The following is a 26,461-nucleotide window of genomic DNA, read 5'->3' on the forward strand; positions in this document are numbered from 1 at the left end:
AGTTGCTCTGCTCCTCCGGCAAAAGGTTCTCGTGGAAGTAACTGAATCTAGTAACAACTTTCTGATTAGTTCATATTTTCTTCTGAAGGCAAGCTCAGCATGCTTAATATGTATTTTTAAGACTATACATAAAGAAGACCTTACTGTATTCAAAGCAATTAAAAAAGAATAGAAGGAAGGGAGAGTGAGAAAACAAACCAATGACACCAGAGCTTTAATCGTCACACTTTTATTAAGGAAACTTCCCCATAATAAGTGAAGAGGTAGTTCATAGTATGTCTAACATACAACAGATTTAGAGCAGCTATTCATGAGCTGAAATAAAATCTTCTGGGTTGTTTAGGACAGTATTTTAGAAGCAGTGACATTGGTCACCTTCCATTTATAGATCTGCTAATAAAGAAACTTAAACAAATTAAAATCATATCTGATTTACCTCAGAGCCACTTCAGTTTGGAGTTTATCTTTAGTATTAAATAATAAATAAATAACTGACAGAGTAATTTTTTTTTAAACCAAACTATGGTAGAGAGTCATCTCCTCTTTAGTTCTCCTGGGGATCCATAAAATACAAATGCTGAATGATAAAGGTTTTAAAAATCTTCCTCCTCTACAGAAATATGACAGTTTTGAAAGTCATCTTCCTCTATAAAATGTACTGGATATCAGTAACTTGACTTCTTTGCAATATAATCTAACAAACACATATAAGCAAAGAAGGAGGAAAGTCAAGTTCCACAAAAATTAGAAAAATGTCTCACAGAAACAGAACACCTCTCCAGCCAAAAATGGAGGAGACTGTAAATCACTTCAGTGGTTTGCATTTTCAAAAGGTGAGAACTAAATGTTTTACTGATACAAAAGCACGAAGTTGCTGATTTTAACTGATCGAATACAGCAAGGCAGCTTTCTTTATTATTTCTAGTATAAAAGCAAATTGAGACTTTGTTTCACTAAGACCACATGAGACTATAAGCTCCATGAGGGCAGGGACTATATCAATCTTACCTTCATTATCCTCAGTATCTAGCATAGTGTCTAGCAACAGTAGGTGCTTAACTAATGTTTCTTGAACAACTGAATGAACCCAGAAATAGTCTCCAACCAAAGAGACCAATCTTATTTGAACCCGTGCCTTTTAGTCATCAAACCAGTAACTAAAACAGGACATGAATGTGAGCAAAGGAAGCACTCCAACTTGAAATTTCCCTGTGAAGAAACGATGTTGACAGAAAATACCAAAAAATGCTGTTTGGTTGACAGGGTAGAGTCTCACTATTGCATAGAATTGGTACTCTTTGGCTGGATCATGTAAAAATCACAATGCTAGGAAGCATCATTAGACCATATAATGAGTGATGTTAGGCATAAGGTACCTATTAGTCTTATCACTCAACTGTATTATCATTTTAAATATTTGAACAAAAGACAAAAATCATACTTCACATCTGACTCACATGATGATAATTTACATATGATAACACTGATACATGTAAACGTATCAAATATAACAATTGAAGATCCCCTCTGACTATGCAAGCCTAATTTTTCAAATCTGCATGCACTCTCATAGCTCAAAAATAAAAACAGAAAATCCTGATGGAAACTAATAAACAGTTTTCCACACAAAATCAACTTCGCATTTAGATTCTTCTCACATTATTCTTGCTTTTTCCCTCCCTAAACAAACCTAGCAAATCACTCATTTGGATGGGAAGAATATGATATTCATCTAACTAAAAAATAATTAATATAAATCCCTCTGCGATATTTTGTTGGCAAAATTCAGGTTGTCTCAGAAAGCCAACAGGGAGACACAAAGGGGAAACACAAACTAGGAGCTTTTTGCTAATGCATTATTCTTCATGTACTAAATCTTTTAAAGCCAAGGCATAGCGAGAAGAAGGAAGAAGATGCTAGCTCATATTTAGTTATACCTTGGCCAATATTGGCCAGGCCACCTCTTCAGGCTTTGGATACCCCAATTTAAAATGAAAGAGGTGGAGTAAATGACCTCTTAAGATTCTCTAAGGACTCTACTAATACTATTACCTAAATCTAACTCATGGGTGAGAAACAAATAAGACTTAGAATTTTAGGTCTGAAGTACAACATGTGTTTTAGGAAAAAGAGCTGTTTTGTTTTTCCTTTTTGAAAATTAAATTTGTATTCGCAATCAAAGGCAGCAAGGTGGGACAGTGTACCTTTAAGAGGTATCTGAATACAGAAATTTGATTGCCCCTTCTGTGTCCAACCTAACTTTTATCATCCATTTTAGAAATTAAGGTACATGAGGAAATGAAAATTCAGAGAATTTTATGGTGCACAGGACAAAACTCTGATGGCCAAACTCACCTTTCTGATGGCTAAACTCTGAAACAAAATTCAGAGACTCCCAAATAGCCTCTTTTTAGAGAGCCCATTATACTTTAGCACATTTTTAGCGTGCCTGGAGCAGTCCTGATCTCAAAAGCATCAACAAGTTACACATTAATTATAAGCATATGGCCTCTTATGGGACATGCTACCAGAGAAACCTCCCATGTAAGTGCTGTTGTATAAGTGTACTTCTATCCCTGTTGATTATGCTCCTCATGGTCATCCCTAACTATCTGCCTGCAGGTGTTCCTCAAGAGAGGGTACTCTGGTGTATGTGAACAATTCAATGAGATGAAGTTGGGCTATGATACTGTTGAAAAGAGTACATAACAAACCAGCATACTTCTTTATAGCCAGCTCCAAGACAAGTACAAATGGTAGGAAGCAGATTCATTTATCAGACATGGAGGAATAATCAATAGGCAACCAGAAGTTCTATCACATTTTCAGGTCAATAGCAATATCACCTTATATCTCAGCCTATTTTCTACCAAAGAAAGATTATTCACTTCTCTTAGCATAGCATCTATTAGTGGAGAGTAGGTGATGTTATTAACTTGTTGGTACCTTCAGAATATGCCTAGTGAAAAGCCTAAAACAGTGTCAGTCAAAGACATAAGTCAATGTTAGGTAGACAAAAGGAATTATTCCTTGGGAAAGGAAAACAGACTTTACAAGATAAATAATTCAAAACAGAAAATGGGAGAGGGCAAAAGTAAGGCAAATCCACTCCAAGTGGTAAGTTGCCTGGTCCATTAGTGCTTTGACTCACTCCCTACCACCTACACAGAGGCTTTGGAGAAGTCAAACTAGCAAAATCACTCCTAAAAAGACTGAGACTATTGCCACATTCTCAGTCAGTTCGAGTTGTGAGCATGAAGCCCCTACTCAATTCACACAAGTACTATCATTTCTTAAGTTCAGGACAGCTTGGGCCAGTTTACCTGCATCCAGGACCTGTGTTGCATCGGGTTGTGGCTGACACCCTTTAGAGTCTGTGACTGTTGTACATGCAAAAGAATCAAAATCCACTGTAAGGTCTTGTACATTTCTCTCATTGGCATTATCAAAGCTGTTTTTGCCATGCAGCTGTTTAAGGTGTTTCCTCAAAACTGGTTTATGTGCAAAAACCATATCACAATAGTTACATTTATGGGGCTTATCTCCACTGTGAAGGTTAAGATGATCCTGTAAGGAACACTTCTGAGAAAAGGTTTTCCCACAGATTTTACACTGGAAAGGTTTAATTCCGGCATGCACACGCATGTGTCGATGAAGGTTGCCTTTCTGAGTGAAAGTCTTGCCGCAGAGTAGACACATAAAGAGTTTGTGCATTTTTAAATGGTTGGCGTAGTTCTCCAGGTGACGAAACACCCTGGTACACTTTGGGCATTGGTGATGCCACTGTAGGCCTTTGTCTACACCTCGAATATTAGGGCCAAAGACATCTTTTGAGGCCATGATGATGTTATCACTGCCTGTATAAGAAAGGGCATAATTGTGGAGATGGTTTTGTTCTATTTCACTTACTCTGTTTTCCACAGTTGAATTTATCAGGGAGTGCTGGGGCTCTGATGAATGTAAAGCAGTGGGTTCAGAAGAAATAAACTGGTTCTGATCTTTTTTACTTCTAACCTCTGATACATCCCCAATAGATTCTACCTTAACAATCTGAATATCACTGTCCTCCATATCCATACTGTCTTCAGATGGATGAATACAAGGTGAGTCCTGCTTTGGGGAGCCTCTGGCATCTCCCTGCTGTTCTTTTGACTGGGGAGAAGCACTCTGTGGTTCACATCCCTCTTTACTATCCATTGGTTGTTTTGGCTTTATAAACTTCCACAGGGCCTGTGTGCACCGTTCTACAATGTGGCTCATTTGAAGAAAACTTGCAGCAGTCAAGTAATTTACCAGTTCCATCTCAGGGAATTCCAGCACACCACTATAACAGGATAAAAGCAATTGTCTCCCCACTTCGGAACTCTGTAATATGGAGATTTTCACCTCTCTGGAATCATTCAGTAAAAATTGGTCTCTTAAGAAGGGGGAACCTGCAGCAAACACAATTTTATGTCCCTGTACCTCAATATCATCTATGAGAACTGTAACATCACAAAATTTATTCTCTTCTCTTAATTTGTTCATTTTTTGTAACATTGAATCTCCATAATTTTCAAACTTGAAGTGAAGGAGATCTGATCTTTCAGACATTTTGGCAGACCTAAAGAACAGAAATGTAAAAAGGTTGAATTTAAGGAAACTCAAACAATTAAGAAAGCTGGATCTACCTTCCAAAAACAAATCTGTGTTGTCATATCTGTTTTGTATGTATCCAAATGAAATCTTCCTTGAAAGAGGAAGCCACTATAACAGGTTTCAAAGGCTGTTAAAAATTACTTCTTACCAACATCAAGTGCCAATTGCACCTAAAGAGTGGACTTGTATTTGTGTAAATAGCTTGGCATTCGTTCAACTTTTAAAGATACTTAATACAAGAATAGTGCTTGGGATAGTCCAAGAGTATCTTTTAACTTCTCAAATGAGAATTCTATCAGGTTTCTAAAGCAAACTAAAACATAACCCACACAAGTAAAGATGAAATAGTTATCTTATTTTGTATAAAACTGTGAACCTGCTTCTTCTAAGGCAAGAGCAATTGTCTCCCCACTTCAGAACCCTAATATGGAGATTTTCACCTCTCTGGAATCATTCAGTAAAAACTGGTCTCTGAAGAAGAGGGAACCTACAGCAAACATGGGTTTCTTTGCGTTTTTTCTTTGTTCTATATTTTAAACAACTGCACTGACAATGCTTGTCCAATTCCTGGCCAAACCCTTTTCTGTTTAAATTGATATGAACTTATTCATACAAGTATTTCTGCAATAAAATGAAAGTCACAGACCTAACGGGACAATGTTTTTAGGCAAAGACAAAGTTCTTTGTCCTGTCCATTCTGGAAAAATCTAAACTCCATTTTAAGGAACATTTCTTTATATAGAAAATAAAATACTTGATGTAGAAAAACGACATGAGCTAATATGGTGGGAATCTGAGTAGCAGTAACATAGATCAAATCAATCCCTACTAGATTCTGTTCTTTAAACTTTATCCCTATTTATCAATCATTAGTCATTATGTGGACTACTAGAACTGATTCATAAATGTTGCCTTGGCTTCCTGCTTATGTTCCCTCTAATACAGTTTTCATACCACCACATCTTTCAAAAACAGAGATCTGATTATACCCCACTCCTGCCTAAACTCCTTCAGTGACTTCCCATTGTCTCCTGGATGAAGACTAACCTCTTGAATATAAACTGATTAATGAAACCCAATCATAATTAAGGTAAACACTGGAAAAACTCATTCAACAATGGAGAAGGTATCTTTCCCCAAACTGTCTGCATACTGATTCCTTTATATAGCAATTCCTTTGGTGAAAGTCTCCATGTTCTGATTCCATACTGTCATAAATGATTTTCTCATAACCTGGCTTCCCATTTGTCTCTCTCAAGGGAAAAGATAAATTTACCAGGCCAACACGATAATTCCAGTCCACTAGTCACTGTAAACTAATGACATAATGAACTGACATTCTCTTTATATACCAGTCTTCTATGAGATTGGTAGGTACGTTAGGTCTGTCTTTGAGATATAGCTCTATAATCTCAGTGCATCAAGAAATTCACTGAATTTTATGTATTAATCAACCCCTTAGTTCAGAGTCAGATGAGACAACCAGCTTCTCCTGGCCACATCTGGACCCCAAAGTCCAATCTTTATCATCTTAACTTCTGTAACAATGACTATCAGCTCCTGATGGCAGAGTCCAGGTTTTATTCTTATTCCTTAGTGCCTGATACATAACAGCTCTCTCTTGGCTCCAGACCTAATGATACTTGTTTCCTTAGTTTAAAACACTACTTTCTAGGCTGGGCATGGTGGCTCATGCCTGTAATCCCAGCACTTCTAGAGGCCAAGGCAGGCGGATCACCTGAGGTCGGGAGTTCGAGACCAGCCTGACCAACTTGGAGAAACCCCGTCTCTACTAAAAATACAAAATTAGCTGGGCGTAGTGGCACATGCCTGTAGTCCCAGCTACTCAGGAGGCTAAGGCTGGAGAATCACTTGAACCCGGGAGGCAGAGGTTGTGGTGAGCCAAGATTGCACCACCGCACTCCAGCCTGGGCAACAAGAGCAAAACTCCATCACAAAAACAAAAAACAAGCTGGGCGTGGTGGCTCATGCCTGTTATCCCAGCACTTTGGGAGGCTGAGGTGGGTGGATCACGAGGTCAGGAGTTCGAGACTAGCCTGGCCAACATAGTGAAACCCTGTCCCTACGAAAAATACAAAAATTAGCCAGGTGTGGTGGCACGTGCCTGTAGTCCCAGCTACTCAGGAGGCTAAGGCTGGAGAATCACTTGAACCCGGGAGGCGGAGGTTGCAGCGAGCCAAGATTGCACCATTGCACTCCAGCCTGGGTGGCAGAATGAGGCTTTGTCTAAAAAAACAAAATAAAACAAAACAAACAAAAACACCACTTTCTAAACAATTGTGACTCCTTTATTTTCTCTGAGAGGCCCTTCCCTGACCGCTTAATAGAGTAGAATTGTCTCTTCTGGGCCTATTGCATACTTCTATTGTAACACTCAACACACTTTATTAAATACTTATTCCTTCCCATCCAAACTCCAAGTTTCATGGTATTAGGGGAAAGCATCTCCATCTAATGCTGGGAACTTGCATCTTCTAAGACAAAATATTCCTTCCTTTTGCTTTGAATTATATTATACTTATTGCAGCTACATTGCTTGTCCCATTACTGGCCAAACCCTCTTCTGTTCAAATCAGTGTGTATTCCCATCGCCTAATACTGCACTAAATACACAGCAAGTGCTCAGTTTGCATTAACTGAACCTATCAGATTAGTTTGACAGTGGTAAGGAAGAACTGTTGTTAGGAAGACCAGCTTAGTGTCTGCAGAAGCATTACAGGTCTGAGGCCATGATGGCCTAGAAAGAAATAAAAAATGGGAAGAAGAAGAAAGGAAAAATAACAAAAGATATTTCAAAGAACTTGGTAACTGACTAGATATAGAGAATGAATAAAAGGAATGTGTAAAGATTCTAAATTTAGGAGTTCATTTGAATGAGAATGGCATTGAAAGAAAGGTGACCGGCCAGGCACAGTGGCTCACACCTGTAATCCCAGCACTTTGGGAGGCCAAGGCGGGTGGATCACGAGGTCAAGAGATCGAGACCATCCTGGCTAACACGGTGAAACCCCATCTCTACTAAAAATACAAAAAATTACCCGGCATGGTGGCGGGCGCCTGTAATTTCAGCTACTCGGGAGGCTGAGGCAGGATAATTGTTTGAACCCGGGAGGTGGAGGTTGCAGTGAGCCGAGATTGCGCCTCTGCACTCCAGCCTAGGCAACAGAGCAAGACTCCGTCTCAAAAAAAAAGAAAAAAGAAAAAAAAGAAAGAGAGGTGAAATTTAGGAGGGGGAACTGGTAAGGCACCAGTATAAGAAGAAGTAATAAGTATATTAATAAAAACATAAACAAAGCATAAGCTTTCCCCTTGTATGACATTTTGAATGTACCGATAATCACAATAAATACAAAAACTGCATTGAGAGAGGAGCGATGTAGACAAGCAAATGAAACATCAGAGAAAAGACAGTGAGTATCAAACATGAATGGAAAATGTAGAAGATATACAGGGAAAATGTCAGTAATTTAAAGCAGCAAAACTATTATCATTGGTCACTTTTAGCAACTGCAGTAGCTTAAAATACTCATTTTGGATTTGGAGTGATGAATGTTCCAATTTGTAACCAGAGTTGTAAAAGTGACTGTTTCAAGTGGCCAAACAAAAGTGGCATTCTTTTTTAGCATTTAGCTGGTTTTGAAGGTGCCTATGAAACCGTTAGATCAGTATTTTCCTCCTCACACCCCAAAATAAGCATTCATTGGTTCTATCTATATTATGACAGTACTCACAATGCTTTAGACAACTATCCTTAGAGACAATTGTTCCTTGCTCTAAAGATGAAGAGCTGGAGGGTAGTTTCATTTAGTCATGTGTCATATGACAGTGTTTTGTTCAACAATGAACTGCATATACAATGATGGTCCCATAGAATATAATACCATATTTTTACTGTACCTTTTCTATATTTAGATACACAAACACCACTGTGTTACAAGTGCCTACAGTATTCAGTATAGTAACATGTGGTACGGGTTTATAACTGAGGAGCAACAGGCTATATCATACAACCTAGGTGTGTAGTAGGCTATACCATCTAGGTTTGCATTAAGTATACTCCATGATGTTCACAAAATGATGAAATCACCTAACGACGCATTTCTCAAAACACATCGCAGTTGTTAAGTGATGCATGACTGTGCTTCCTATCCATCAGTTCTCAAGAAAATTATCAACAAGAACAGCCAACCAGATAGTTCAGGGAAGTGTTTGCTTTGATCTGTCTGCTGTAGTCTAAGAATGTGAGCAAAATTTATTAGTTTTTTAAAGGATGTTTTCCCTAGGATGTGTCAGCCCACTCTATTGTCTCTCTTTGATAAATTCTTATTTCCAGGCCACACATCTTATCCCTTAATTGATTCCTTTCACTAGTTTCTCTTTCCAATAGACTGTTAGTTATTTGAGGGCAACGACCAATGGTTTGTTATACTTTATACAGCTCATTTGACAAAAAACAGAAGAATAATGAGTTCTTAATGTTCTCCCATGAAATTATTACTAGGCTATGGTACAGATGCTCTTCATTATGATATCTTCTTTTGAGTGCCTAGGGAAAGCTTTGTTTCTAGGGTTTGTTTCCAAAATAATTTTGGCAATATAAAACCAAATTTCATCTTTTTTTTTTTTTTTTGAGACAAGGTCTCACTCTGTCATCTGTCTCCCAGGATAGAATGCAGTGGCGTAATCATAGCTCACTGCTGCCTTGGCACCAAGGCTCAAACAATCGTCCTGCCTCAGCCTCCTGAGTAGCCAGGACTACAGGTGCACACCACCACACCTGGCTAATGTTTTTATTTTTTGTAGAGACAGGGTCTTGCTGTGTTGCCTAGGCTGGAGTGTAGTGGTGCAATCAAATCTCACTGTAACCTAAAACTCCTGGGTTCAAGCAGTGTTCCCACAAGGCCTCCCAAAGTGCTAGGATTACAGGCATAAGCCTGTTTTAAACACTTAAAAAAAATTTTTTTTAATAGTTAAAAAAAGTTTCTTATGAACCGTCTTAATTTTATTTAAAAACAAGAGAAATGATACCTAATCTTCCTTGCTACATTTCAGATATAGATGTTATACCTAAATTGACCCATTTAGGCCGAGCACAGTGGCTCATGCCTGTATTCCAGCACTTTGGCAGGCTGAAATGGGCACACTGCTTGAGCTCAGGATTTTGAGACCAGCCTGGCCAACACAGTGAAACCCTGTCTCTACAAAAAATACAAAAATTAGCTGGGCGTGGTGTCGTGTGCCTGTAGTCCCAGCTTCTTGGGAGGCTGAATGGGAGAATGGCTTGAGCCCACGAGGCAGAGGTTGCAGTGAGCCATGATTATGCCACTGCACTCCAGTGTGGGTGACAGAGCCAGATTCTATCACAATAAATAAATAAATAAATAAATAAATAAATTGACCCATTTAATCGTGAAAATTTCTACAGGTAAGTATTACCATTATCCCACATTTTGTATATGAGGAAACTAAGCTTAGAAAACATAGATAACTTGTAAACTCCAACAGAGGTTGAAAGTGTTAAGTGTTAGATCTGGAACTGGTGTTTACACTGCATGATGCCAAAATCCAGGTATGAAACAACTAACCTAGGTACAGTTTTTTTTCTTTTTTTGAGATGGAGTTTCACTCTTGTTGCCCAGGCTGGAGTGCAATGGCGTGATCTCAGCTTGCTGCAACCTCTGCCTCCTGGGTTCAAGCGATTCTCCTGCCTCAGCCTCCTGAGTAGCTGGGATTACAGGTGCCTGCCACCATGCCCAGCTAATTTTTGTATTTTTTTTTTTTTTTTTTTGGAGACAGAGTTTCGCTGTTGTCACCCAGGCTGAAGTGCAATGGGCTTGCCACAACCTCCGCCTCCCGGATTCAAGCGATTCTCCTGCCTCAGCCTCCCCAGTAGCTGGGATTACAGGCAGGCGCCACCAAGCCTGGCTAATTTTGTATTTTTAGTAGAGACGGGGTTTCTTCATGTTGGTCAGGCTGGTCTCGAACTACTGGCCCGGGTGATCCACCTGCTTCGGCCTCCCAAAGTGGTGGGATTACAGGCATGAGCCACTGCGCCAGGCCTAATTTTTCTATTTTTAGTAGAGATGGAGTTTCACCATGTTGGCCAGGCTGGTCTTGAACTCCTGACCTCAGGTAATCTGTCTGCCTCGGCCTCCCAAAGTGCTGGGATTACAGGTGTTAGCCACTTCACCTGCCTGGTACAGTTTTATCTCAAGGATAATAATTGTGTAACTCGGCTAGGCGCGGTGGCTCACACCTGTAATCTCAGCACTTTGGGAGGCCGAGGTGGGCAGATCATGAGGTCAGGAGATCGAGACCATGGTGAAACCCCGTCTCTACTAAAAATACAAAAAAAAAATTAGCCAGGTGTGGTGGTGGGCACCTGTAGTCCTAACTACTCGGGAGGCTGAGGCAGGAGAATGGCGTGAACCCGGGAGGCGGAGCTTGCAGTGAGCTGAGATCGCGCCACTGCACTCCAGCCTGGGGGACACAGCGAGACTCCGTCTCAAAAAAAAAAAAAAAATTGTCTAACTCTTCAGATTTCCTTCCTTACATTCAGTATCACAAACACAGGCCAAGAAAATTCATTGAGCTGCACACTTATGACTTGTATATTTTTGTTTTTGTTATGCTTCAAAAAAAGGTTCATGTTTAAAAACAAGTTATAACTTCAAGCCAAACTTGCATGAAATTAGAAGACTTAAATGGCAAGCATATATGTATTAGTCATATTCCTGATTGCATATTATGCCTTTATCCTTATTACACCTTTCTCATCTATTTTACTTTATATTATTTTCCATCTTTTGGGTATTTATCTTTGTGGACTGAAACTTAATGCCATTTGCAAATAAAGCAGAAAATAAAAATTATGAATATATTTGATTTCACAATCCCCAACTGTAGGTGACTTCTAAGTATAGCAGTAATTACTCAAAATAGTCATAAAAATCACTTACATAATTCTAGATTATAGTCAAGCTTCTTGTAACTGAAGGAAAGTGAAGAACTGATCACGTAGATCAGAGACACAGTCATCATATTTTGTTGATTCTTTCCTCAGATTGATCACCAACTCCTCACTCCTCCATTCTTACATCATTGCCATAGTTCAGGTCTTTATTATCTATTGCCTCAGTTACTGAGATTAAATCTGAATACTGTTGAGTTTCTATTAGCAAGTTTTGAATGATATTTCTCAAACATCAATGTAATGGGAATATTCTCACTTCCTCTTCATTTATATTTATACAATCCTTCCACAATTATAACTAATTTGAAATTTTCCCTTTGTTCAAATGGGGATAGTAAAAAATGACTAATTACTGAATATTCCAGGTGGGACAATGTTCATTGCTATACTACAGGCACTGAGAAAATAGTTTCTTTTCTCAAATGCTTCTAATAACTACTGGCAAGTAAAATTTTTCTATCTGTATAATAAATTCCTAAGCTATGTATCAGTTTGCTTCCTCACCTGTCTCATAAAAGTGCCCTTATCTTTCAACTGACCACTCAAAACTACTTGGAAATCTTTGTCCCTCATTGACATGATATGTTCTTTTTCTAAAGAGGCTTTATTATACTACAGCCTTTCTCTCTATAAACCTTAATCTTGTTCTTCTTTTAGGTAACTTTCATGACACGATACTCTCCAAGTTCTCAAGCTTTTGTTTCAACTTTTAAGTAATATATACAGAATGTATTCTTCTTGAAAAATTTTTGAAGATTTTAGATATAATTCCCCTTCTCAACTGCCTACCACTCAGTATTCAGTTTAAGTTTGATCCTTCCTGACTCTCCCTCCCTGCATTTTGTTTATTTATTTATGTATTTATTTATTATTTTTTGAAATGGAGTCTTGCTCTGTTGCCCACGCTCGAGTGCAGTGGTGCAATCTTTGCTCACTGCAACCTCCACCTCCGAGTTCAAGCAATTCTCCTGCCTCAGCCTCCTGAGTAGCTGGGATTACAGGCATGAACCACCAAGCCTGGATAATTTTTGCAATTTTAGTAGAGACGGGGTTTCACCATGTTGGCCAGGCTGGTCTTGAACTCCTGACCTCAAGTGATCCACCCGCCTCGGCCTCCCAATGTGCTGGGATTATAGGCATGAACCACTGTGCCCGGCCCCTCCTGGCATTTTAAAAACAATACTTCTATATGTCTAGCCACAGAAAGTATAACGTAATTAAGTTTCTTATACATAAACTATACATATTGTTTTGCAACTTTTTTTCACTCATTGTTTTTGAGAGCAATTTATGTTGACGAATATAGATTTAATTCTTCTTTTGATTTTTTTTTTCATTTTTTGAGACCAAGTCTTGCTCTGTTGCCCAGACTGGAGTGCAGTGGTGCGATCTCGGCTCACTGCAACCTTGGCCTCCCAGGTTCAAGAGATTCTCATGCCTCAGCCTCCCACCTCCCAAAGTGCTGGGATTACAGGTGTGAGATACCACGCCCGGCCTAGTTCTTTTTTTAAACTGTTATGTAGAAGTGGGCACATTACTTAACTATTGATCTGTTTTCCACCATTGTTTTGCTGGTCTGTTCTTTGAGGCTTCACTAAATTGTATAAGGGTAAGTATCTCTTTCAAAGCTAAGTCTCCAATTTCTTGCTATTTTTTTTTCAAAAAGCCTGTCTTCTGTCTCAATGTTTTATTACCTCCCTATGTTAACAATCCCTAAATCCCAATCCCCATGGCCAAACTTAACCAAACTAAATCTCAATTCAAGGTACTCAAAAATACCTGTTCTAGGCTACTTCCCTATCACTTGAAATGCATGATGCCTGCACTCTTGCGCTGTCTAAACTTCAATAAGCCAAAAAAATTTCTTATGGAGAATGGCTTGGAGAACAGTAAATATAGAGACAAGGAAGCATTTTAGTATGTGATTACTCTAAACAGATCAAGACAGAATGGCATGGGCCTGAAGAGAGACAACAATAATATGGATGGAGAGGGGAAACAGATTTGAGAGACATTTCAAGCAAAGAATTGATGTGCTTGGTGACCAATGTGGGGAAAGGGTCAAGATGACTCCAAGATATTTGGTTTGTGTAACTGGATATCTTTGACTGAGTTTCATTCAGTAAAGCAGGGAATATTGGAGGGCATGATCATGAGTCTGGTCTTGAGCCAGAGGAGCCTGCATGACATCAAGGTGAGGATCCATGAGCTGGATGGATATGAAGAAAAGATTTGATTACAGATGGTAAGTGAGAAATGAAAGCATGAGAGTGGAAGAAATTAACCTAAATTGGCAGATAGTGGAAACGGACTTAGGAAGAAAGAAATAAAAAACATATCAAACATAAATCCTTTACTTACCTTCTTCTCAACCTGGGTCTCTTTCCAAGCCTCTCCATTCTTATCAATGAGCCTCTCTTTGCTTAAATGTTTCCCATTCCTTTGGCTCCTATATTCATTCACTGCATAGAGCAGTGGGTAAAACCATGGACTCTGGAGCCATATTTCCTGGGATCAAAACCCTGCTCAACTACTTTCTGTGTAAACTCGAACCACTCTGCTTCAATGTTCCCATCTATCAATAGTAATTTATTTCATAGGGTTGTTATGGAAAATAAATGATTTAATTTTTTAAAGAGCTTAGAACAGTGTCTGGTATGTACCGTATAAGCATGTGTTAGGTATACAAATAAAGCCTGTCAATTTTCTTTGTGAAATGCTTTATATGTGTCCTATCCTTACTCCCATTTAATACCAAACCAGCTGAGGTATCTAATATTTCATAGAGTATCACCTCATCACTGTACTAAATTGCTTTTTAAAAGGTCACTAATGACCTCTTCATAAAGAAATGCAATACTCTCCCCTCCCCCAAGTCTCCAGATGCTCTGCATGAATTGATCCAGTGGTCTCTCCTAGAAATTCCCTTCTCTTGATTTCTGGGTCTTCTTGCTTGCTGTAACCCTGCACTCCTACACTTTATTGCCTACCGCTGACTACTACTAGCTCCAATTCCTCTTTCTGCTTCATAAATGCAAGCATTACCCCCCAACTTTCCTTATTTTTCAAAATTCTCTTCCTGATGCCAGCTATTCCCATGGTTTCCACTTCTATGCTGATAACTCAAACTTTTACCTCTAGCTACAATGTTTATGCTGAGCTAAAGATTTGCATTTCCAACTCTATGCTGGACAGCTCTATGTGTCTATCTCATTAGACTTTTAATTCAACATGTCCAAAAAATGAATTCATAACCTACACTAAGCTTATGGCTTTATTTCTGATAATGGCATTACCATCCTTCAGCTCAGAGGTCTAAAACCTAAGAATAAGATTTGGTTCCTCTCACTTCTTCAGCATTCAGTTAACTATGGAGTCTTGACATAATCATCTCCAGTATACTTGTCTCCTTACCAATGACACCATTATAACTGTATTTCAGGAATTCTTTGCCTCTCACTAGGCTGATCCCATTACCCCTTCAAAAGAATCTGCGATAAGAGTTCCTAACTTTTAGCTAAAAAGTCTAAATGCAGTTAATAGAAAGTCTCTTCTCTATGGGCTTTCTACAGAACAAAATGATTTCCTGCAGTGCAAATCTGACCATATCAATCTTCTGTTCAGCACTCTTCAAAAAACTACCCATCTCCTTTAGGATTACACCATTCACCATCTGGACCTCAGTCGACTTTCCCAGTCTCATATCCATTCTGTGCATAGGAGTCCCCCCATTTCCTCCTCTTCCCACACAAGTTATGCTCAGTCATTTCTCCACAGTATTGCAACTGTCTTCCCTGAAAAACTCTTCAACACTTTACTCTCTCCAAGTACCATTCAGACATCACTTTCTTTCTAAAGCCTTCTCAGCAACGGCCCCTTGAGCAATTAACACATATGTGACTGATACATACATATATATATATATGCACATAGGAGTACTTATTTGTTCAGATCTGGCTCCCAAACTTAATCCTGAAAACTGGAACAATATCTTGCGAATCTCCAGTGTCTGGTATAGCGCCAGTAATATAAAAGGTGCTGCGACCAGTGGCCAAATAGGAGAAAACCCCAGCAAAAGGGTAACCTAGCACTCATAGTGGTTCTCAAAGACTGGCACTGAATGCCTGGTCTTGGGCTGGCTCCCGAAGCTCGTTTTCTTAGGGCCTCACCTCTGGCACTTCTTATAAGATGCCAGAGTCAGGCCCCCAAGCCAACTGCTGGGCCCTCAGGTGGGGTCCTATGAGGCGGTCCCAAGGGCATCCTCAGGCTCCCCACTCCAGTCACAGGGAAGGGAAAGGGGCGGGGCGCAGCGTGGGCCGGGCCAAGGGCTCCTCAAGTCCCCAGGGGCCTAGGCCAGCCTCTCGGCTCCCATCCCAGTGCAGGTCCCGGCTGATCCAGGGCCCCAGGGGGGTTCCATTTTGAGAGACCCCGCACCCCAGCCCGGCGCTCCGGCCGTCTCCGCACTTACAGACCCGGGGGAAGGCCGCCGTCAGGATCCGGCACCGCCAGGAGCTCCGGCCCCTCGGGGCTCCGGGAAGGGGGAGGGGCAGGGAACCCGAGCCAAAGGGGGACCCAACGGAACCGGAAGGGCAGCCCTGGCCGGACAAAGACAACTTCCAGGTCCCATGGTCCTCTCCGCCAATCGGAAGGCTCGGAGGACAACAGGGGCCCCGAGAGGGAATTTCTGCGTTGTGGGCGGGGCGCAGACGGAGGGCACTGTACTCTCGGCACTAGCTTCACTGCCTACTACCCCGAGGTGCCTCAGCTTGTAAGCGTCTGCGGCTCAGGCCCTGTGCGCCTCGCAGGGACCCGCTGCTCGGGACCCCCGTCTCAGCGGCTCTTCTGTAGCTGGGCCTAGACGGTGCGCTGCCTCCTTGGGCCTGAAGGGCTCCTCTGCACTTAAACTTTGGTAAGTCCTTCTAGCCTATGGGTGTAGACTCGTCGCGCGGGAGCCCGAAGAGCAGAAAGCTCTCCCCTCACTTTTGGATGTGTTTTTCAGGATTCCTGCCTTGGGATTCTCCCTAGGGCAAACTCTTGCACTCCCATGGCTTCCGTTACCTACTTCATGCTGACCATTCACAACCCAGGCAGCTACATGGACGAGATCTCCAATTGATTGTCCTGATGTGAAAGTACCTTTTAATTATCTAAAGTTCATCTCGTCTCCTATCCAGACCGGAAAACTTGAGGATCCTTCTAGAGTTCTTTTCCTTGCCAGTCTAGTTTACTGGTTTTTGCCCTTTCTTTTCGTTTTTGGTGGTGGTGAGGGGCTTTTTATTGTGGTAAAACATGCGTAATGTTTATTACTTTAATCATTTATAAGTGTAAAACTTCATGGTCTTGAACTCTGGAGTTCAAGTGATCCGCCCTCAGCCTCCCAAAGTGCTGGGATTACATGTGTGAGCCACTGCTCCCAGCCTTTCCCTCTTTTTAATGTAGTTATTTACAACTATAAATTTCCCTTTGATCACTGTTTTCACTACAGCTCATAAGTTTTTGTATGTTGTGTTATTTTCATTCATTTCTAAGTATTTTCTAATTTCCCTTTTGATTTCTTTTTTTTTTTTTTTTTTTTTGAGATGGAGTTTCACCCTTGTTGCCCAGGCTGGAGTGCAGTGGTGTGATCTCGGCTCACCACAACCTCCACCTCCTGGGTTCAAGCGATTCTCCTGCCTCCGTCTCTAAAGTAGCTGGGATTACAGGCTTGCGCCACCACGCCGGGCTAATTTGATATTTAGAGACATGGAGACGTGGTTTCTCCGTGTTGGTCAGGCTGGTCTCGAACTCCCGACCTCAGGTGATCCACCCGCCTTGGCCTCCCAAAGTGCTGGGATTACAGGTGTGAGCCACTGTGCCCGACCTTGATTTCTTCTTTGACCCAGTGGTTAAGAGTGTTGTTTAACTTTCAGATATTTGTGACTTTTCCAGTTTTCCTTCTGTTATTAATTTATAACTTCATCTGTGTGGTCCGAGAAGATACTTTGTATGATATCTATCTTGTAAAATATTATGAAACTTGAATTGTGGCATACAGTCTGGTGAATACCTCATTCGCTTTAGAGAAGAATGTGTATTCTGCTCTTGCTGGGTGGAATGTTCTGTATATGTCTTTTAAGTATAGCTGGTTTATTATGATGTTTAGTTCCTCTATTTCCTCACTTATCTTCTATCTGATTCTTCTCCCCGTTATTGAAAATGGGGTATTGTAGTCTCCCACTATTATTGTAGAACTGTTTATTTCTCCTTTTAATTCTGTCCATTTTTGCTTCATGTATTTTGAGAGTCTGTTCCTAGCGAGGTAAATGCCTATAATTTTTATATAATCTTGTTGTAATGAGCCTTTCATTAATATATAATGTCTTTGTCTCTTATAACCTTTTCAAATTTTAAAATCTATTTTGTCTAATGGTAGTATAAGTACATCAGCTCTTTTTCAGTAACTATTTGCATGTTATATCTTTTTTTCATTAAATTATTATTATTATTATTATTTGAGAGGGAGTCTCACTGTGTCACCCAGGCTGGAGTGCAGTGGTGCCATCCCAGCTCACTGCCACCTTCGCCTCCCGGGTTCAAGTGATTCTTCTGCCTCAGCTCTGGAGTAGCTGGGATTACGGGCCAGTACTGGGGATTACCATGCCCAGCTACTTTTTTGTAAATTATTATTATTTTCTGTGACAGAGTCTTTCTCTGTCGCCCAGGCTGAAGTGCAGTGGTGCAATCTCGGCTCACTGCAACCTCCACCTCCTGGGTTCAAGCCATTCTCCTGCCTCAGCCTCCCGAGTAGCTGGAAATACAGGTACACGCCACCATGCCCAGTTAATTTTTGTATTTTTAGTAGAGATGGGGTTTCACCATGTTGACCAGGCTGGTCTCAAAATCCTGACCTCCCACCTCGGCCTCCCAAAGTGCTGGGACTACAGGCGTGAGCCACTGTGTCCAGCCCTTTTTCCTTGAATTATTGAAAAAAATTTTTTTTGTAGAGACCAGGCCTTGCTATGTTCCTCAGGCTGCTCTTGAACTCCTGGCCTCAAGCTATCTTTGGTCTCCCAAAGTACTGCAGTTGTGAGCCACTGTACCTGGCCCTTTTTCTAACCTTTTCTTTTCTTTTTTTTTTTTTTTTGAGACAGAGTGTCGCTCTGTCACCCAGGCTGGAGTGCAGTGGCGTGATCTCGGCTCATTGCAAGCTCTGCCTCCCGGGTTCACGCCATTCTCCTGCCTCAGCCTCCTGAGTAGCTGGGACTACAGGTGCCCGCCACCACACCCGGCTAATTTTTTTGTATTTTTAGTAGAGACAGGGTTTCACCATGTTAGCTAGGATGGTCTCGATCTCCTGACCTCATGATCCGCCCGTCTCGGCCTCCCAAAGTGCTGGGATTACAGGCATGAGCCACCACGCCCGGACTCTAACCCTTTATTTTCAAGCTATTTGTGTCTTTGGATGTCAAGTGATTCTCTTGTAGACAGCATTTAGTTGGATCATGTGGATTGTGTGTGTGTGTTTAAAATTAATTTGCCCTTTCTTTTTAAAAATTAAATATATTTTTAGAGACAGGGTCTCACTCTGTTGCCCAGGCTGGATTGTAGTGGCATGATCATAGCTCACTGAAGCCTGGGACTCCTGAGCTCAAGTGGTCTTCTCACCTCAGCCTCTCAAAGTAGCTGGGACTACAGGTGTGCAACACCACACTTGACACCTTTCTTTTCTTTTTCTTTTTTTGAGACAGAGTCTCTCTCTCTGTTGCCCAGGCTGGAGTGCAGTGGCGCAGTCTTGGCTCACTGCAGTCTCTGTCTCATGGGTTGAAGCGATTCTCTTGTCTCAGCCTCCAGAGTAGCTGGGACCACAGGCATGCGGTCCCATCAAGCAATCCGCCTGCGTTGACCTTCCAAAGTGCTGGGATTATAGGCATAAGCCACTGTGCCCGGCCTTGACTCCTTTCTGTCTTTAGATTGGAGAGTTTAAACCATTTAGATTTAAAGTAATTATTGATAAGGTGGGATTTATATCTGTCACTTCTCTATTTGTGTTTTATATGCTTTTTAAATCTTCATTTCCGCCATTACTGCTTTTTTTGTGTTAGTGTTAGTTGATTTTTTTTTTATCATGAAACGTTTGAATCCCCTCTCATTTCCTTTTGTGTGTATTCTATAGATATTTTATTGGTGGTTACCATAGGTATTACACTCAACATCCAAAAGTTATAACAATCTAATTTGAATTGATACCAATTAACTTCAATAGCATACAAAAACTCTGCTCATGTAAAGCTCTGCCCTTTCCTTTCTGTTACTGATGTCACAGATAACATTTTATACATTGTATATCCAATAACATAATTTTTTTTTTTTTGAGACAGTCTTGCTCTGTCACTCAGGCTGGAGTGCAATGGCGCAATCTCAGCTCACTGCAACCTCTGCCACCCAGGTTCAATCGATTCTCCTGCCTCAGCCTTCCGAGTAGCTGGGATTACAGGCACCCACCACCACGCCCAGCTAATTTGTTTGTATTCTTAGTAGAGATGGAGTTTCACCAATATTGGTCAGGCTGGTCTCAAACTCCTGACCTCAGGTGATCCACCCACCTCGGCCTCCCAAAGTGTTGGGATTACAGACATGAGCCACCACGCCCAGCCAACATAAATATTTTTTATGCATTTCACTTTTAAATCAGAGAAAATAAAAAGTGGAGTTACAAATCATAATTACAATACTTGCTTTTATAGTTGCCAGTGTATTTGACTTACTAGAGATCTTTGTTTCTCTGTATGGCTTTGAGTTACTATTGAGTGTACTTGCACTTCAAAATGTCGGTTTCTCTTTAGCATTTCTTGAAGGGCAGGAATTCTGGTGGTAACAAACTCCCTTGGCTTGTCTTTATCAGGGAACGTCTTAACTTCACCCTCATTTTTGAATAACAATTTTGCCAGATACAGATTTTTCCATGACAGTTTTTTTTTCTTTCTTTCGAGCCTCTGAGGATTCTTTATTGGCGGATAATCTTATTGCAATCCTTTGTATGGGACAAGTTGCTCATCTCTGGCTGCTTTCAAGATTCTCTTTTTTTTTTGGCTTCTCACAGCTTAATTATAATATATTTGGTGGTTTCTTGGTATTTCCTATCAGGAGTCTGATAAGCTTCTTGGATTTGTACATGATGTTGTTCATAAAGTTTGGAGAGTTTTGACCATGATTTCTTGCAATATTATTTCTACCCTTCTCCTTTGGAACTCCCACAATTCATTATGTTTGTCCTACTGATGGTATCCCACAGGGTCCCTTAGGCTTTATTTACTGTTCACTTTTCTTCATTCTTTTTTCTTCCTATTCTTCAGATGGAGTAGGAGTCAGAAGGAATCCACCTCTCCACCTAGACAACAGTTCTACCAGCAGCAGCTCTCTGAAGTAACTATGTTGGAACTCTGGAGTCTATTCAAATGCTTACATCTTCCAAGGGAAAGCTGGGCTGGTAAATAGAGGTTAATTTCAGTCTCTGTCAGCTTTAGTGTGATAGCAGCTACTCATGCAGTGTTACTTAACCCTGTAGCACACAGCTGTATCCACATTCCTGGTGCGGCTTGCTGGAGGCTGGGTGGGCAATACGAACTTTGTCCTCCAAATACTGGCTGTCGACACTCTGGTTGCTGATGACTGAAGTGCAGGTGCAGAGGCAGGTTGCCACTGTTTTGACCCCCCACCAGCTGAACCTATTTCCAAGGGTTTTAAAAGAATAGCACCTGTTTTGTTTGTTTGCTTCCCTTTTACCCCATTTATGAGTCAGATATTGAAGGATAGGATATTCAAAAGCAATCACTTAGGCAGGGGAAAGTAGAAAGCTACTGCATATAACCAGGGAAAGACACAGGCTAAGAAAAGACCTGAGAAAACCTTAAGCTTTCACCCGAGGCTGATCCTGATCCCCAGCACAAAGACAATTACAAAAGCCCAGCAAACATGGGGGCAGAAGGAGAATCTTATTTTCAGATTCACCACATTATGAGATTCAAATGTTCAATTTTCAACAACAACAAATCATAAGGATTTAAAGTGAAGCCAAATGTGGTGGCATGTGGTCATAGTCCCACTTAATTGGTTGTTACTGGGCAACATAGTGAGACCCCATCTCTAGTTGAAAAATAAAATTTTTAAAAAAATCACAAGACATACAAATAAACAGGAAAGTATGGTCTAGTCAGAAGAACAAAATAAATCAACTCAAACTATTCCCACAGAAGCCAAGATAGATGTCTGACTTAATAGACAAAGGCTTTAAAACAACTATTTTGAAGTTGTTCGAAGAACTAACAGGGTGGCTCATGCCTGTAATCCCAGCACTTTGGGAGGCCAAGGTGGGCAGATCACCTGAGGTCAGGAGTTCGAGACCAGCCTGGCCAACATGGTGAAACCCTGTCTCTACTAAATACAAAAATTAGCTGGGCATGGTGGCGTACGCCTGTAATCTCAGCTTTTTGGGAGGCTGAGGCAGGAGAATTGCTTGAACCTGGGAGGCGGAGATTGCAGTGAGCCGAGTTCCTGCCACTGTTCTCCAGCCTGGGTGACAGAGTGAGACTCTTATCTCAAAAAAAAAAAAAAAAAAAACAGAAAAAGGACTAAAGGAAGACATGAACAAAGTCAGGAAAACAATGTATGAATAAAATTAGACTATCATTAAAGAGAAATTATAAAAAGGAGCTGAGGCCAGGTGTGATGGCTCATGCTGGTAATCCTAGCACTTTGGGAGGCCAAGGCTGGTGGATCATGAGGTCAGGAGTTTGAGACCAGCCTGGCCAACATGGTGAAACCCCATCTCTACTAAAAATACAAGAACTAGCTGGGCGTGGTGGCATGCCTGTGTTCCCAGCTACTCGGGAGGGTAAGGCAGGAGAATCACTTGAACCCAGGAGGTGGAGGTTGCAGTGCACCCAGATTGCACGACTGCACTCCAGCCTGGGTGACAGAGCGAGACTTTAAGAAAAAAAAGGAGCTGAAATGAAATTCTAGACCTGAAAGATACAGTAACTGAAATGAAAAATTTACATAGAGGGGTTCAAAAACAGATTTGAATGAGCAGAAGAAAGAACCAGCAAATTTGAATATATTTCTTTGTAAAATACCCACGGAACCCTGTTCCTTCTTTTTTCCTCCTGCTTCCTTAGCTCAAGCCTTCCTCATCTTAGGCAGTCTCCAAACTATTCTATCAACCTCCTCTTTTCCCTGCTCTAGTTTTACTAGAGTGATCTTTAAAAAAAACCCCAAATCTAATATTGTCACTGTCCTTTAAAATATCCAAGGGCACCCATGTGTCTATAGAGTGAACTTCAGTTTCCTTATTTTAGCATTCAAGGACCTTCCTATTTTGGCTCCAGCCTACTACATTGCTTTATTTCACACCAGCCCCACATTCCATTCATATACTGTAACCACATTTTCTTGGGTACAAAGTCACTTACTGAAAAAAAGTTGAGCATATTTGGAAGCCAAAATTCATTTTCTGTGAATGGGATATCAATATATAGCATTGGTAGGCATTGAAACAGACTATAGTCTATTTTTAAAATGGATTAGATGATAAAAACAACATGTATGTCATCACTAATCCAGTGGTCAATATTAGCATAACTCTAAGATACAATAAATGTTGTATCTATTGTAGATACAATGTTATGTATTTAACATAACATCTAACATATGTTAGATTCATAACGTTGTATGTAATATAATGAAACATGAAGTATAACCTGTCACTTGTGAGGTGTACTAGTCTGATATGTTTGACTTGAATCCACTGAGTCTTCAAATATAACTTTCTTGTTCAAGAAATACAAGGCTTGCAGGAACAAGCTCAATGACTTCATGAGGAAGCAACCACTCAGATAAAAACATTTTGCACTTCAAGTGGCCTGATTTCTACAGTGAACAAGAATCTTTTAATTTTTTTTTAAGTGCCATAATTAAAAAGTCAAGAGATGTAACCAGATGGAATGTATGGTCCTGAATTGGATAATTTGGGAATACTGGTTGTAGAAAAATATAATTTGGTCAACAGAATATTTGATTGTAGTTAGGTATTATGTGAGAGGAAATTTTCCTGTAACATTACTGAGTTAAGAAAGCCAACTGTAAAAATAACTTTAGGTTGACAGAAAATGTGAATGTGATCTAGGAATTGGGTGAGAAGAAAATGTACTGAAATAAGGTAGATATTTTTAATTGAAAAAGGAGATGACTAAAGTGATCTCATTTTGAAAAAACAAATACACACACACAGAAGGATATACTCTGAAGTATTAACATTGGCCCTGGGAATGCCATTTTTTTTTTTTGTTTGTTTGTTTTTCATTAAAACATAGAGACAGGGTCTCACTATGTTGCCCAGGCTGGTCTCGAACTCCTAGGCTCAAGCCATCCTCCCACCTCAGCCTCCCAAAGTGTTAAAATTACAGGCAAGAGCCACCACACCTGGCCTTTTTAATTAAAAAAATTTTTTAAATGCAACGTTTTCTTCTTTTGTTGTTGTTTTAGCTTGTCTCTATTCTCCAAAGCATGTTGTACTGATTGTGTAGTACAATTTTATTTAAAAATGTATGTTAAGATTTACATAAATATTTGGGGTATATATGAACCAAGAAATACATGAGAAAGTATGGGCACCAAAACGTTAAAAGTGGTTTTGTTGGGAGTTCAGGGGATTTTACTTTCTCCCTAATACTTTATTCTTTGAATATCTTGAAATGGATATTTTGTAACTGTATAAGGAGAAAGGAAGCGAAACTATTTTTCTGCAGGGGTACAGCCACATCTATTGTATTAGACAAATCACAGAGGGATTGCAACAGAACACAGCTTTTTCTCACTGTTTTTTCTCTGGTTGATCGGGATGCATTATCCACCAGAGAACACTGTAGATGACTCATTCACCAGGAAAAGAGCATATGCCAGTTGGAATAAAGAAAGGGGAAGAGTAAGGAAGAGGCTGTAGAATTATTTTATAAATTATCAAGTCTTATGAGCCAGGTGCAGTGGTGCATGCCTACATACAGTCCCAGATACTCAGGAGGCTGACGTGGTAGAATAGCTTGAGCCCAGGAGTTGGAGGGTGGAGTGTGATATGATCGTCTGTGAATAACCACTGCACTGCAGCCTGGACAAGATAGGGTCTCTTTAAAAATAAGACTTAACTAGCACTTTAATAATCATTGTTTTTGTTCCCAACTGCATTGTACATTCATTGAGGACAGGGACTTTAAACTTCATTATATTGCTGTTGCTGTTTTTCACCTTTGAATGATTTTTAAATAAAAATCTCATCTTTGAGTTACAATCTGATATAACCTTGTCCATTTCTGTCCTCTTGTGTGCCTTAAATGCCTTTAGGCAGCTGTGTTGTACCAGTGGTTTTAGGACTTGGCAGTCGGAAGTTTTGACTTCTAGACTGGATTCTGTAACTAAAGCTAAGTTACTTTATAAAAGGAGAAAAATCGTACCATTCTGACGGGTTTGTGGTGAAGCTGAAATGAGACAGCCACATAAAGAACCATCACAATCCCTGACACGCCGTGCGCCCTCAGTAAATGCCAAGTGAATTTTATTACACTGTGAAGTACTGATTTTCAAACAGGACTTGCACATGAAAGATGAGCAGGGGGATTCCTTGCTCAAGCACCAGTATTCTGGGGTTGTACCCTTTGTTAGGCTCAACAGGTGCTACCCAGTCCGCTTCCATTGTCTCCAGTCCCGGCTGCAGTCACGTAGTTGCCTGTCCAACTCCAGATACACAAGACAGCCCACGTCCAGCTCGCAGCCAGTGCACTTCGCGCAGGCGCACCGTCCTGAGGCGGGATGAAAGCCCAGGTGGGGCTCGGCGAAGAGGAAGCTCCGCCTCGCTTCCCGGCATTGGGCCAATAGGGTCGCTCGTCATGGTCGCAGACCTATGAGACGGGGCAGGGGGCGGGGCGGAGGGCGGAAGAAGTCGCGCTCACGTGAGTAAGGGGGTGGGGGGCGGGGACAGGGCGGTTTGGGAGGCCCAGGCGGCGGAGCCTCCGGGACGGCGAGCGGCGGGCGGCGGAGGAGGAGACGGCGGGTCGGGTAGGGCCGCGTTTCCCCTCCTCCTCCTCCCACCCTCCTACCTACCAACCCCAGGGGTATTTTCCGACGGCCCCTGCGGGGAGCCAAGCTGTCTTCTCATCCCGCGGGGTCGGGCCAGTGGAGCTGCTCTCAGCTCCCTCGACGGGCCGATTTCTGAGGGGAGCCGTGATTGGGGGGAGGGGGAGCTGCGACGGAGGGGAGAGGGCGCATGCGCAAGCTGGGCCGCTCTGGGAGCCCCTGCCCAAACCGGTTCCCCCTGTCTGGGTGGGTGCCGGTCTTCTGAGTCTTGCGTATTTGGCCCTCCCTCTGGTCCCCCAGCAAAGCCGGTTTGTGTCTTGACTTTAATGTTTTAGGCTTCGTCCTATTTGGGAATCCAGCCGCTTCCCCCCGCCTCAGTTTCTCCCCATTGCCCACTAGGCCTGTATCTGTGACTTAAGCTAGCTTGGGCCTCAGGCTGTCCTGGGCTGCGCGTAAATTTCAAAGATTTGCTAGTTTTCACTGTCGCTTTGCCATCTCAGGTTGGTCTTTCAGTCTCATTTCCCCGTCTGCAATTAAAGCGTCCTTGGCATCCCAGTCTACTCATCTCCTTGAAGCAGCTACCCCAGTACCTCATCGCTGTATCTTGATTATCGGCACCCTTAGGGTTTTACGTATTGAGCCAAAGGATAACCTCAAGACTTCCAGGAGTTCGCTGTCCATTGCCTGGTAGTACTTTGGTCTCTACTCTTCTGCATCCAGACTGTTTAT

The 26,461-nt window shown here is 41.3% G+C and overlaps 2 protein-coding genes and 1 long non-coding RNA gene across 10 annotated transcripts in view; 1 reads left to right on the plus strand and 2 right to left on the minus strand.

Annotated features, from left to right (window-relative positions):
• Window positions 1-213: 213 nt before the first annotated feature.
• On the minus strand, window positions 214-16,203 carry ZBTB26 (zinc finger and BTB domain containing 26). Of its 4 annotated transcripts, none has more exons than XM_002820184.6 (2): window positions 16,101-16,203; window positions 214-4,603 (listed from the first exon to the last, which is right to left on the minus strand). In XM_002820184.6, the coding sequence occupies exon 2, from the start codon at window positions 4,591-4,593 to the stop codon at window positions 3,268-3,270; it is 1,326 nt and encodes a 441-aa protein (XP_002820230.1). In that variant the 5' UTR covers window positions 4,594-4,603; window positions 16,101-16,203; the 3' UTR covers window positions 214-3,267. The 4 variants fall into 4 exon arrangements, with proteins under 4 accessions (XP_002820230.1, XP_009243122.1, XP_054377084.1 ...); XM_009244847.4 differs by having other exon boundaries at window positions 16,105-16,190; XM_054521109.2 differs by lacking the exon at window positions 16,101-16,203 and adding an exon at window positions 13,994-16,011.
• A 29-nt stretch (window positions 16,204-16,232) lies between these two features.
• Window positions 16,233-26,461, plus strand: part of RABGAP1 (RAB GTPase activating protein 1) — a 172,951-nt gene continuing 162,722 nt past the window's right edge. The window contains exon 1 of one of the 5 annotated variants that reach the window (XM_054519399.2): window positions 16,233-16,541. The gene's annotated coding sequence lies outside the window, so the exon portion shown is untranslated. 5 annotated transcript variants of the gene reach the window in all.
• On the minus strand, window positions 25,198-25,904 carry LOC129048092 (uncharacterized). Its single transcript, XR_008510131.1, has 2 exons — window positions 25,760-25,904; window positions 25,198-25,557 (listed from the first exon to the last, which is right to left on the minus strand). It is a non-coding gene; the product is annotated as an uncharacterized LOC129048092 (long non-coding RNA).

This window comes from Pongo abelii, chromosome 13 (assembly GCF_028885655.2).
Source record: "Pongo abelii isolate AG06213 chromosome 13, NHGRI_mPonAbe1-v2.0_pri, whole genome shotgun sequence".
NCBI lineage: Eukaryota > Metazoa > Chordata > Mammalia > Primates > Hominidae > Pongo > Pongo abelii.

Excerpts from the sequence above, each read along its gene's own strand:
- ZBTB26 (XM_054521109.2), bottom strand. The coding sequence starts at position 14,031 with ATGGAGAGGCTTGGAAAGAGACCCAGGTTGAGAAGAAG. Across the intron at positions 4,604-13,993 it reads AGACCCAGGTTGAGAAGAAG|GTCTGCCAAAATGTCTGAAA; the intron begins GTAAGTAAAGGA and ends TCTGTTCTTTAG.